Genomic DNA, 11279 nt, shown 5'->3' on the forward strand with positions numbered 1-11279 from the left:
ATTACTGTGGGAGTTAGCTGTCACCACAGATAGAGTTGCCTAAAAAACCACAAACTTACTATCTCACAGTTCTTTGGGTCACGGTCCAGCTCTAGCATGACTTACTCCTCTGCTTAGAATTCCATATGGCTGGGACCAAGGTGTGGGCAGGGCTGGTTTTCCTCAGAGGTTCTAAGGAAGAATCCGTTTCCAGGGTCAGTCAGGTTGTTGACAGGACTCAGGCCGATGCAGCTGTAGGACTGAGGATCCCATGTCCTTGCTGGCTGTCCGCTGGGGGTCATTCTGTTTCTAGAGGCCGCCTGCCCCCTGGCCTCCTTAGAGACTGCTGGGGCCGGCCCCTCCTCGGCTTCAGCTCTCTGACTCTCCTTCATCTAAAGCATCACTTCTCCTTTGCCTGGTTCTCCACACCCCTTGGTCACACCACGTGTTTACACTGGGCTCACCAGGTGATCCAGGATAATCTCCCTGTTTTAAAGTCAACAGATTAATAACCTTAATTCCATTTGCAAAGTCCTTTTTGCTGTGGAAGAGGAACATAGTTACGGGCACGTCCTAAGGGGTGGAAATCACAGGGGTCGAGACTTTGCCTTCCAAATCTCGCTCTCATCTTTGGGTCCGCTCTTTCTCTCTCAATCTCTCTTTCAGTGGGAGGGGTCCGTGTGTCTTTTGTGATTTTCTCTTGTTTCTGCAGACTTTTATTTTGCATCTCAAGGGGTCTCCCACTTCTCAACACCGTCCAGAAGCAATGCCCTGCAGAGACTCACCCCTCGGTCTCTCCAGAGACTTGCAGAGACCGACCTGCATTCCAGTGCATTCTGGGTTTTGCAGTATCTGATCTATCCTCAGTATTTCCCCGCTCAAAGTAGGGCTTTCTCATTGCGGGAGTGATGTTATCTGCCTTCCAGCATCTTGCCCTCCCCCTTCCACACTTTGCTGGGCGCTTTCCACTCCTCCCGCTGTGGGGCAGGCCCACCAGCTCTCTGCTGGGCTTCGGATATTTTGGACCTGCTGGTGTAGGCTTCGCGGAGGGGAGTTTCATTTTCTTTCCCTGTTCTGTGTGTTGTTTCGGAGGGTCTCCCTGGAGAGATTCAGATTTAGGTAGCTGCCAGCATCCCCAGGTACCCAGGACTTTGAGAGAGAGGGAGAGAGAGAGAAAGAGAGAGAGAATGAGCAGGGAGGAGGAGCAGAGGGAGAGGGAGAAGCAGGCTCCCTGCTGAGCAGGGACCCCCCCCCCACAATGCGGGGCTCGATCCCAGGACCCTGAGATCATGACCTGAGCCGAAGGCAGAGGCTTTAACCCACTGAGCCACCCAGGCACCCTTAAAAAACATTAAAAAAAATAATTGTGAGGGGCGCCTGGGTGGCTCAGTGGGTTAAAGCCTCTGCCTTCGGCTCAGGTCATGATCCCAGGGTCCTGGGATCGAGCCCCGCATCGGGCTCTCTGCTCAGCAGGGAGCCTGCTTCCTTCTCTCTCTGCCTGCCTCTCTGCCTACTTGTGATCTCTGTCTCTGTCAAAAAAAAATTAAAAAAAAATTGTGAAATAGAAGGAAACACTTCTTAACTTATTCTATGGGGCCCATATCACCTGATACCAAAACCATAGAAAGACATAACAAGAAAACTATAGACTAGTATTTCTTATGAATATAGACAGAAAATGCTCCACAAGATACTAGCAAACCAAATTATACATCATGCCAAAGTGTGATTTAGCCTAGGAATGCAAGGTTGGTTTAGTATCCCAAATCAATTAATGTAATATACCATATCAATAGAATAAAGGACAAAACCCACATGATCATCTTAATGATACAGAAAAAGTATTTGAAAAAAATTTAACATCTATTATGATAAAAACACTCAGGAAACTAGGAGTAGAAGGGAACTAATTCATTCTGATAAAAGGCATCTATGAAATGTCCACAGGTAACATCATACTTAATGGTGAGAGATTGAAAGCTTTACCCCCAAGATTAGGAACAAGACAAGGATGTCTGCTCTCACCACTTCTGTTCAACATTGGGCTGGAGGTTCTAGCTGGGGTAGTAGGCAAGAAAGTGAAATAAAAGGCACTGAGATTGGAAAAGAATAGATAAAATTATTTCTATTTATAGATGACATGATCTTTTATGTAGAAAGTCCTAAGGAATCTGCTAAAATAAAAAAACCCTACCTACTAGGATCAATAAGTTCAGCAAGGTTGCAGAATACAAGATCAATAAGCAAAAAGCAATTGTATTTCTACACACTTGCAATGAACAATCTACAAATAAAATTAAGAAGACAATTCCACAGGGCACCTGGCTGGCTCATTCTGTAGAGTATGAAATTCTTGATCTCAGAGTCATGAGTTTAAACCTCCACATTGGATGTGGAGACTACTTAAATAAAAATATATAATATCCATAAACATTAAAAAAACAAGAATTCCATGGGGCACTGGGTGGCTCAGTCATTGGGTGTCTGCCTTCGGCTCAGATCATGATCCCAGGGTCCTGGAATCTACCCCAACATAGGGCTCCTTGCTCAGCGGGGAGCCCGCTTCTCCCTCTCCCTCTACTTGCTGCTCCCCCTGCTTGTGCACGTGCTCTCTCTCTCTCTCTCTCTCAAATAAATGCATAAAATCTTGAGAAAAAAGAATAAACGTTTAAAAATTTTTAATTTACAATACATCAATAAAGAATAAAATACTTAGGAATAAATTTAACAAAAGAAGTATAAAGCTTATATTCCCCAAACAATAAAACCTTGTTGAAAGAAATTAAGAATACCTAAATAAATGGAAAGACCCCATGTTCATGGATTGGAAGACTTAATAATGATTAGATGGGAATACTCTTCAAACTGTTGTACAGACTCAAGGCAATCACTGTCAAAGTCCCAAATAACTTCTTTGCAACGAATGACATGCTGACCCTAAAGTTCATATAGAAATTCAAGAGACAGAATAGTCAAAACAATCTTGAAATGAACAAAGTTGGAGGACTCACACTTCTTTATTTCAAAACGTACTACAAATTTACAGTAATCCTGACTGTGTGGTCCTGGTATGAAGACAGGCATAAAGTTCAATGGAATGGAACTGCGAGTCTATAAATAACCTTTGTGTTTATAGTCAGTTGATTTTCTACAAGGCTGCCAAGATTATTCAGTGAAGAAATTACAGTCTTTTCAACAATTTTGTGCTGGGGCAACTAGATGCCCGCATGGCAAAGAATGATGTTAGATCCCAACCTCACACCATATACACAGATTAATTCAAAAATGGATCAAGAAACTAAATGGAAGAGCTAAAACTATAAAAGTCAAAAGTGTAAATCTTTGTTACCTTAAATTCGACACTGCTGGGACACCTGGGTGGCTCAGTCAGTTAAGCAGCTGCCTTTGCCTCAGGTCATGATCCCAGGGTCCTGAGATCGAGCCCTGAGTCAGACTTCCTTCTCCCTCTCCCTCACTCTCTCTCAATTAAATAAATAAAATCTTAAAAAAATAAATTAGACATTGCTTTCTTAGGTATGATACCAAAGCACAAACAACAAAGGGAAAAAAAATAGATACACTGGACTTAATCAAAATTAAAACTTTTTGTGCTTCAAAGGATACTATCAAGAAAGAGAAAATGCAGCCCATAGAATGAGAGAAAATATTTGCAAGTAATATATCACAATAGGGTGCTTATATCCAGAATACATAAAGAACCCTTACAACTCCAGAATAAAAAGACAAATAATCCAATTTAGAAATGGGCAAAGGATCTGAACAGGCATTTCTCCAAAGAAGATAAACAGCTGGGCAATAAACACGAGAAACTCGGTGCTGAATGTCATTAGCCACCAGGGAAATGCAAATCTCCAATACAAAACTACCATCTATGGTGTAGAGCTACCCTCTCACACCCACGGGGGTTAGCCATAATAAAACAGGTAGTAACAGACGTCGTCAAGGAGGTGGAGAAATGACTGTTCTCATACATTGCTGGTGGGAGTGTAAAATGGTGCAGCTGCTTTGGAAAATCGTCTGGCATTTCCTCAGTTGGTTGAACATGGTGTTACCTTGTGACCCAGCAGTTACAAGCAAGAGAAATGAAAATACAGCCACAGAAAAACTTGTACACGAATGCTCATAGCAGCAATATTCATTCTAATCTCAAAGTGGAAACAACCATGAATGGGAAAATACAATGTGGTATAGCCACATGATGGAATATTATTGCGCAGTAAAAAGGAATGAAATCCTGGGGCTCCTGGGTGGCTCTGTCATTTAAGCATCTGACTCTTGGTTTCAGCTCAGGTCGTGATCTCAGGATCGTGAGATTGACCCCGAGTCGGGCTCCGTGCTCAGCGGGGCATCTGCTTCAGAGTCTCTCTCTCTCACTCTGCCCCTCTCCCACTCTGTCTCACTCAAATAAATAAGTAAATCTTTAAAAAAAAGAAAAGGAAGTCCTGACACATGCTCCGACAGGGATGAACCTTGAAAACAGTGCTAAGTGCAAGAAGCCACATGCAGAAGATATTGTATATTATATATTGTATATTGTATATACAATTGTATATTGTATATACAATATACAAAAGTAATATTGTATATTACTTTGATATGAAATTTCTGGAATAAGCAAATCTAGAGAGACAGAAAGTGGATTGGTGGTTGCATAGGGCTGGGGGTTGGGGAGAAGCGGAGGATGAGTACCTGTGGGGGTGGGGTTCTTTTCTGGACCACAAGATGTTCTAAACCTGACCATGCTGGTGGCTGCACTACTTGGAAGATACTAGAAACCATTGACTTGTACATGTTAAATGGGTGAGTTGTAGGACGTGAGAATTCTATCGCAATACATCTGTTAATTACAGAAGTCACTGTGAAGGATTCCAGATCCTTCCAGATGTACAAAGATATATAAAATTTTTACCCTTAATACCATGTATCCACCATCCAGCTTAAGGAATGGAGCATTATTAATTCCCCACCTGTGTCCTACCGGGCGGCGTCCGTTCTCACCTGGTTACGTGTGATGATCATCCCCGTGAACTGAAAACATCCTTCTTTATTAATCAAACTGTACCTGCTCTTTGAGGAAACAGACTGTGCACCCAGGAGGCTTGGGGCTCAGGGACAGCAAGGTTACGGTTGCAGCTGGGAGTCACCTGTGTTTGGGGGGAAATCTCCATTCAGGCAGTCCTGGGCAGGAGATCACAAAAGTGTGGAATCCATGGTCAAATCGGGGTGGCTCTGCCTCTTAAGTCCGACGTCTGTCACATCATAACTTGGCCGTGGTCATGGGAGAGCCATCACTGCTGAGGCTGAGAGTTTATGCCTCCACTCCCCTCAGGAAAAGGATTTGTACAACTTTCTGACACCTTTTAGGACATGGTAACCCCAGTGTTATGTGTGGCGCTTTCTCAGAGGCTCCTGGATAAAATGTGTTTGTGCGGGATCATCCCAGGGGGCCGGCAGGGGGGCTGATGAGTGAGTCCTTTTCCTGTTTCCTGCAGGGCTGTGGACACAGTAGGTGCTCATTTAGTGCCAGTGGACAGATGGGCGGCAGACGTGGGTGGATGGGCGGGTCAGCGCCCAGATGGCAAGTGCGCGGCTAGAGGCGCAGGCCGTGGGTGCTGTGGGTGGGCAGATGGCGACATGGCTCGGTGTCTTCCCTGCTCACCTCTTGCCGCCCCCACCCTCCAACCCCTTGCTTTCAGCTCCGGGCAGCAGAGGTGGAGATCAAAGACCTGCAGTCGGAATTCCAGCTGGAGAAGATCGATTACTTGGCCACCATCCGCCGGCAGGAGCGCGACTCCCTGCTCCTCCAGCAGCTCCTGGAGCAGGTGCAGCCCCTCATCCGCCGGGACTGTAACTACAGCAACCTGGAGAAGATAAGGCGAGAGGCCTGCTGGGACGAGGACAATGGCTTCTGGAAGATCCCCGAGCCCATCATCATAAAAACCAGCCTCCCAGTAGGTCAGGTGCTCGGCCGTCCCCTCGGCCCTCCTCCGCGCAGCGTGCCCTCCTGCGGGCTGGCCCGGAGCCGGGGCCCCGGGCTTGCTGGCTGTGGGTGCGGCAGCCGGGGGGACCCTGGGACTCCAAGACAGTGGGGACCCGAGAGAGAAGTGGTGTGCTCTGGAGTCAGACAGATGTGGGCTGGAATTCGTACCCCACTGCTCCCTGTGTGGCCTCTTTGGGACTCAGTGTCCTCATCTGTGAAATGGGGATTAGTAACCGCACCTTCTGTAAAGATCGCTAGTTGGCTTGGCATGTGTTCATGCGTGTGATGCCCTTAGCACCATGGCTGGGCTGAGGCAAGTGTGTGCTACGTTTGGTCACTGTCGTGATCTTCACTCATTAGCTCCCCCAACGCCGTGGGGAGGGCAAAGATGATTGCACCTGTTTTACATCTAAGGAGCTGGAACCTCAGATAGAGAAGTGACCAGGGTCCCAGTCAGAGCAGCGAGTCCCGGGACCAGGGATAGAAACTGGTTCACCTTCTGCTTTTGGCCCTGATTTCCGTGTGACCTTATGAAGGTCACTGTTTCTTTCTGGGCCTTGGTCCCGGATCTTCACAAAGAAGGGGCTGGGGAAGGTGGTCTCGAAGGTCTGTCTCCGACCTCACAGCTGGGAGCGCCCCCTCTCCCCCCATCAGAGAACGTTTGTTCAGTCTCTGAGTCATTTCCCAAGCACTGGCATCGTCCGCAGGGTTTCTCCTGCCCGCTGGGGTGTGGGAAGCAGGAGAACGGCTGCTTTGGCATCTGAGCCCTCCTGGTATGTTTCCCAAAGTCATCTTGTGGCCTGGGCAGTGTGGTCCCCCCGGCTCCGGGCCTGCAAGCTTGGGCGAGTGCTCCTGCCCACCTGGCCCTCTGGCCCGCGGACGGGGGACCAGGCAGCAGGGACTTCAGCTTGTGTTTCTCACAGCAGTTCCAACAGGGCCACAGCACAAGGCAGTCCGCAAAGCCTCCACAGCAGACAATGGTGAACCAGGCACGGTAAGGCCTGTGGGGGAGGGGGTGAGGTGTGGGGAGCTGGCGTGTGGGTGGGGTGATGGGGAGGGGGGCCTTGCTGGTCAGCCTCCCTATAGGGCCCTGGGCTTCTACTTTCCTCCCACCTGAGGGTCAGAGCAGAAGCCGATCTCTTCTGTCTCCCTCTCTTGGACCCTCCCCTGCTCTGGGTCTCATTCAAAGGCACTTATGGTCCTAGAGACCAGAGGGAAAGTCCATCCCACTGACCAAGGACCGAAGCTTCGTCTTCAGTCGCAGAGGCCAGGCCGTACATTCTGGTTCCCTGGGCCCTCGCTGGGATCCTCCGACCAAAGGGCCCTCAAGAGCCCACAAAACAGTAACTGGGCTTCCAGAGTCACTCGGTTCGCCCATCTCTCATGTTTCGTATTACAACAGCGGAGGTCAGGAAACCTTCCTGTAGAGCACGCCGTTTTTCTGGGCGCTTCTTCACCTCTCGGTTCCGCTTCCCCGGCGGTGCCAGCTTCGACTCAGGCAGGCTTTCTGTGCGCGGCAGGACAGATGGGGATCCAAGAGGAAGAGACCCAGTCTCTTACTACATCTTAAACCAGCCCTTGTGGAAAGATTCTGATCAGCGTGTCTGGGTCAGGGGGTCTGCTCTTGGACCAGGGACTTATGTCTGGAAGATGTATATTTCTGTGACTGGTTCGGGCTGGTCACATGCCCAGTTGTGCAGCCGGGCGTGGGCGAGAGGGCGTGGTGGTGGTAGGGCACAGTGAACGGTCGCCTCACCAGGACCATGTCGAGGGGGAGAAGGGTAGCCCTGAAGGGAGAGTCAGGCTGACGCAGAGTCCGTCATAGTGGTGACAAATCATAGTCTTTGGGGATCAGAGATGGGGGCTCCAGTTGTAATGACCTTGATGGTGCCCGTGGAGCATTCATCGTCTGTGACTACGTCGTGATGGGTTTGGGCTACGTGGTACTGGAGAACAAGACACTTCCTATCCCAAGGAAGGCAGGTGGCATCAGCTTGGCCGGAGCTGTGACTCTCCTGAGCTGCCTGGATCCCACCCCAGGAGTCTGGGGTCTCTAGTGGGGTCCAGAGAGTGGGCCGGGAGGCTCCGGGCGGCCCCCGCCCCAGCAGGCTAGCAGAGGGGAGGACTGTAGACACAAAGGGCGTTGACCCACAAGAATGTGGTATCTCAGCAGGAGGAAGACCGCTACAGGCTGATGCTCAGCCGGAGCGACAGCGAGAACATTGCCAGTAACTACTTCCGGTCCAAGCGAGCCAGCCAGATCCTCAGCACGGATCCCATGAAGAGCCTCGGTGAGAGCCCCGCCCACCTCCTGTCCCGCAGCCCCTCCCAGGGAGAGCCCTGCCCGCCTTCTGCCAGCTGGGACAAACGCGATGGGTGGGTTGGAGTCAGGTCCAGGGTAAAAACCCCTTCCCATCCCTGAGCCTCAGTTTCCTCAGCTGTACACCGAGGGGGCATGCCTACCTCCCAGGGTTAGGTGAGATGAGGCGGGGGAGTGGCCCAGCCCAGGGCCTGGCACACGGTGTATGTTCCGTGCCCAGACTCCCTCTCCCTGTCCCCCTTCCTCTCCTGGCACAGAGCGGCTGTGTTTGGTTCCTCTGCCTCCCCCGAGCACAGGAGGCCTGCGACACACAGCTGGGGTCCCGGCATGTGCTCACCGGCTTCCACAAATGTCAGTAGTGTGGCTTTCTCCTACGGAGCCAAAGGGGGCAGACGGGGCCACAGAAGTGAAACACTTTTAAAAGCAAGAATTGAAAATCACTTTGTTCTTCCATTTTTGTTTTCAAGATTTTATTTATGTATTTATTTGAGAGAGAGCATGAGAGCACAGGGGAGGGGCAGAGAAAGAGGGAGAGGGAGAGTCTTAAGGCAGACTTTCCACTGAGGAGCCTGACGCTGGGCTCGATCTCACAACCCTGAGATCATGACCTGAGCCAAAACCAAGTTAAGTGTCAGATACTTAACTGAGCCACCCAGGTGCCCCTCGTTCTTCCATTTCTAAAAGCAAAATCAAAGGCCACAGAGCTTCTAATAAAATAGCCACAAAAAGCAAATCTCAGTTCTGCGTTGAGATTGTTGAGGAGGCAGAGTTCAGTAGAGCTGCGGATCGGGAGGGAAAAATAGCACGGGACACAAATGAACACCAGTTGAGGACCCGGCACTGTGCCCATGTTGCAGATGAGGAAACTGAGCACCACCACCCACCACCATCCCCACCCCGAGGTCACATTTGCACGCAGCTGGGCCCTGAGTGCAGGCCTGTCTGGCTCAAGATCCTGGGCTGCCTGAGTCTGAGTCTCTAGAACTCCGAGCTCCTGGCCCAGACCCTCTGGTGGGACCAGACCTTCAACTGTGTGGGGTGAGGTGGGCTCCCCATCCCCATGCCCCTGGCTCACTGGCTTCTCTGCCCCCTTCTCCACAGCGCATCACAGTTCGCCCCCTGGCCTCGGCTCCCCACTCAGCAACACCTCTGCCATGTCGCCTACCCAGGCCCCCGAAATGCCCCAGCCCCGGCCCTTCCGCCTCGAGTCCCTTGACATCCCCTTTTCCAAGGCCAAGCGTAAGAAAAGCAAAAGCAGCTTTGGCAGTGAGCCTCTGTGAACACGGCCTCCCGCTGCTGCCCTGCCTTGGGGCTTCCCTGAGACTGCCAGGCGCCCCCCCCAACCCCCGCCAGGGCAGCCCCAGCCAGACCTCCTCCCCACTGCCCCCACGGTGTCTGGATGCTCAGAGGGGTCCTTGCCCTGCAAAGAGGCTTTCCCTTCCCTGTTACCCATCCGTGCGCCGGTGCGCTCCAGCTCTCCATGCCGCACCAGTGTTTCATCTGCTCACCTGCCACGGCCCGCCGCGCGCGCCCCCTCCCCCGTTCTGTTACTCTGCGCCTCGATGGGCTCAGAAACCTCACAGCGTTCACCAGCAGCCCCGACAGAGTGGGCAGCAACTTCCGTGTTGATCAAGGACAGCATCTCGGTGACAGACCATCATGCCTCTGTCTACCAGGCCGGGAAGCTGGATGGCGTGGGCACAGGAGTCCTGGAGCTCACACCCAGCTGGTCTGTGGCCTAGAGGAGGCTTCCCCACATGAGGCTGCCCCAATAAACTGCCTTTTACCGATGAGCTCCCTTCCCCAGTCCTCTGACGGCGTCACCGGGGCCCCTCCTGCCACGGCTGCCTGGCCTTCCCGGGGAAGTGCTTTTTGGAGCGGTGTTTCTTAACTACCTGATGCCTTTAAAATGGGCTGTGGGGTTTCCGCAACTCCCCACACTCATGAGTACAAGTACATTTTTCTGGGGCGAGCACCTCAACTGTCATTCAATTCTCCAAAGATCTGTGAGTTAGGAAAGCAGAGCCCTTGTTTTGGACAATAGAGATTGTGTCTTGCTGAAACCCAGAAAAAGGCCAGGGGCGTGTCCTCAGGGGCTGTGCTGGAACTGGGTGCCCTGAAGTGGCCAGGAATGAGCCCAGGTCATCCCGGCTATTGAGGGCACAGCCCTCCCCTTGCCCTTCGTACCCCAGGCCTGCCCTGCAGGAGGGCCCCACCATCTGAGGGAAAAGGCCTGGCTTTTGGTTGAAGAGGAAACTCATTTCACCCTGGGCCCCATCTGTGAGAGGGGAACAGCTGCCTCCTAGGGGTATTGTGAAGGTTCAATGAGAGTTAAGTGATGTTCCCAGCATGTAGCAGGTGCCCCGTATTAATCCCCCTTGTTTGTTCTCCTCTGCATTTTGCATTAATTACTGTGGTGGATCCCACAAGCCACATGCCTGGGCCAAGCTCACGCCCTGGGGATCAGTCTAACTGCAGGCAGGCTGCAGTACCCGTGTTGAGAAGAAGAAAGATCGGGTGTTTATGGGGAACAGAGTGCCCTTGTGAAGGGTAGGGCTATCATAAAGGATGGAGAAGATCCTGGGGGGGCTTAAGATGGGAATGGGGGGGGCATGAGCAAAGGCAGAAGGTGGAGAGAGTGTTCAAGGTTGGAGCCCTGCAGCAGGGAAGCCCTGAGCAGGGCTGAGAGGAGGATGTGGCTGCCAAGATCAGCTTCGATAGAGACCTGAGTGAGGAGTCTTGGGTGTCCCTGAGCTCTGGCAGACTCCTAAGCCACCAAATGGCATCACTGGGTCTGAGTTCCAGGGGGACAGATGTGGGCTCACACGCAGAAGGGCGGGACTGCTGGACTGCGGCCCCAGGCAGGGGTGAGGCTGAACTCACAGCGGAGCCAGTGGAGATGGAGAGGAGGTAGAATCAGTTAAGGGGACGGATGGAGGGAGATTTTGACTTTTGCGCTTCGAGGACAAGTGTGAAAGG

The 11279-nt window shown here is 51.4% G+C and overlaps 1 protein-coding gene across 1 annotated transcript in view; it reads left to right on the forward strand.

Annotated features, from left to right (window-relative positions):
* Window positions 1-9580, forward strand: part of KIF17 (kinesin family member 17) — a gene marked incomplete at both ends in the record, with an annotated part of 40287 nt that extends 30707 nt beyond the window's left edge. Inside the window, 4 exons of the mRNA XM_080802807.1 lie at window positions 5697-5955; window positions 6904-6974; window positions 8151-8271; window positions 9402-9580. Of these exons, the coding sequence (XP_080658933.1) occupies window positions 5697-5955; window positions 6904-6974; window positions 8151-8271; window positions 9402-9580 (630 nt within the window). The remainder of the gene's footprint in view (window positions 1-5696; window positions 5956-6903; window positions 6975-8150; window positions 8272-9401) is intronic.
* Window positions 9581-11279: the final 1699 nt, after the last annotated feature.

This window comes from Martes martes, assembly GCF_963455335.1.
Source record: "Martes martes genome assembly, chromosome: 4".
Classification (NCBI taxonomy): Eukaryota; Metazoa; Chordata; class Mammalia; order Carnivora; family Mustelidae; genus Martes; species Martes martes.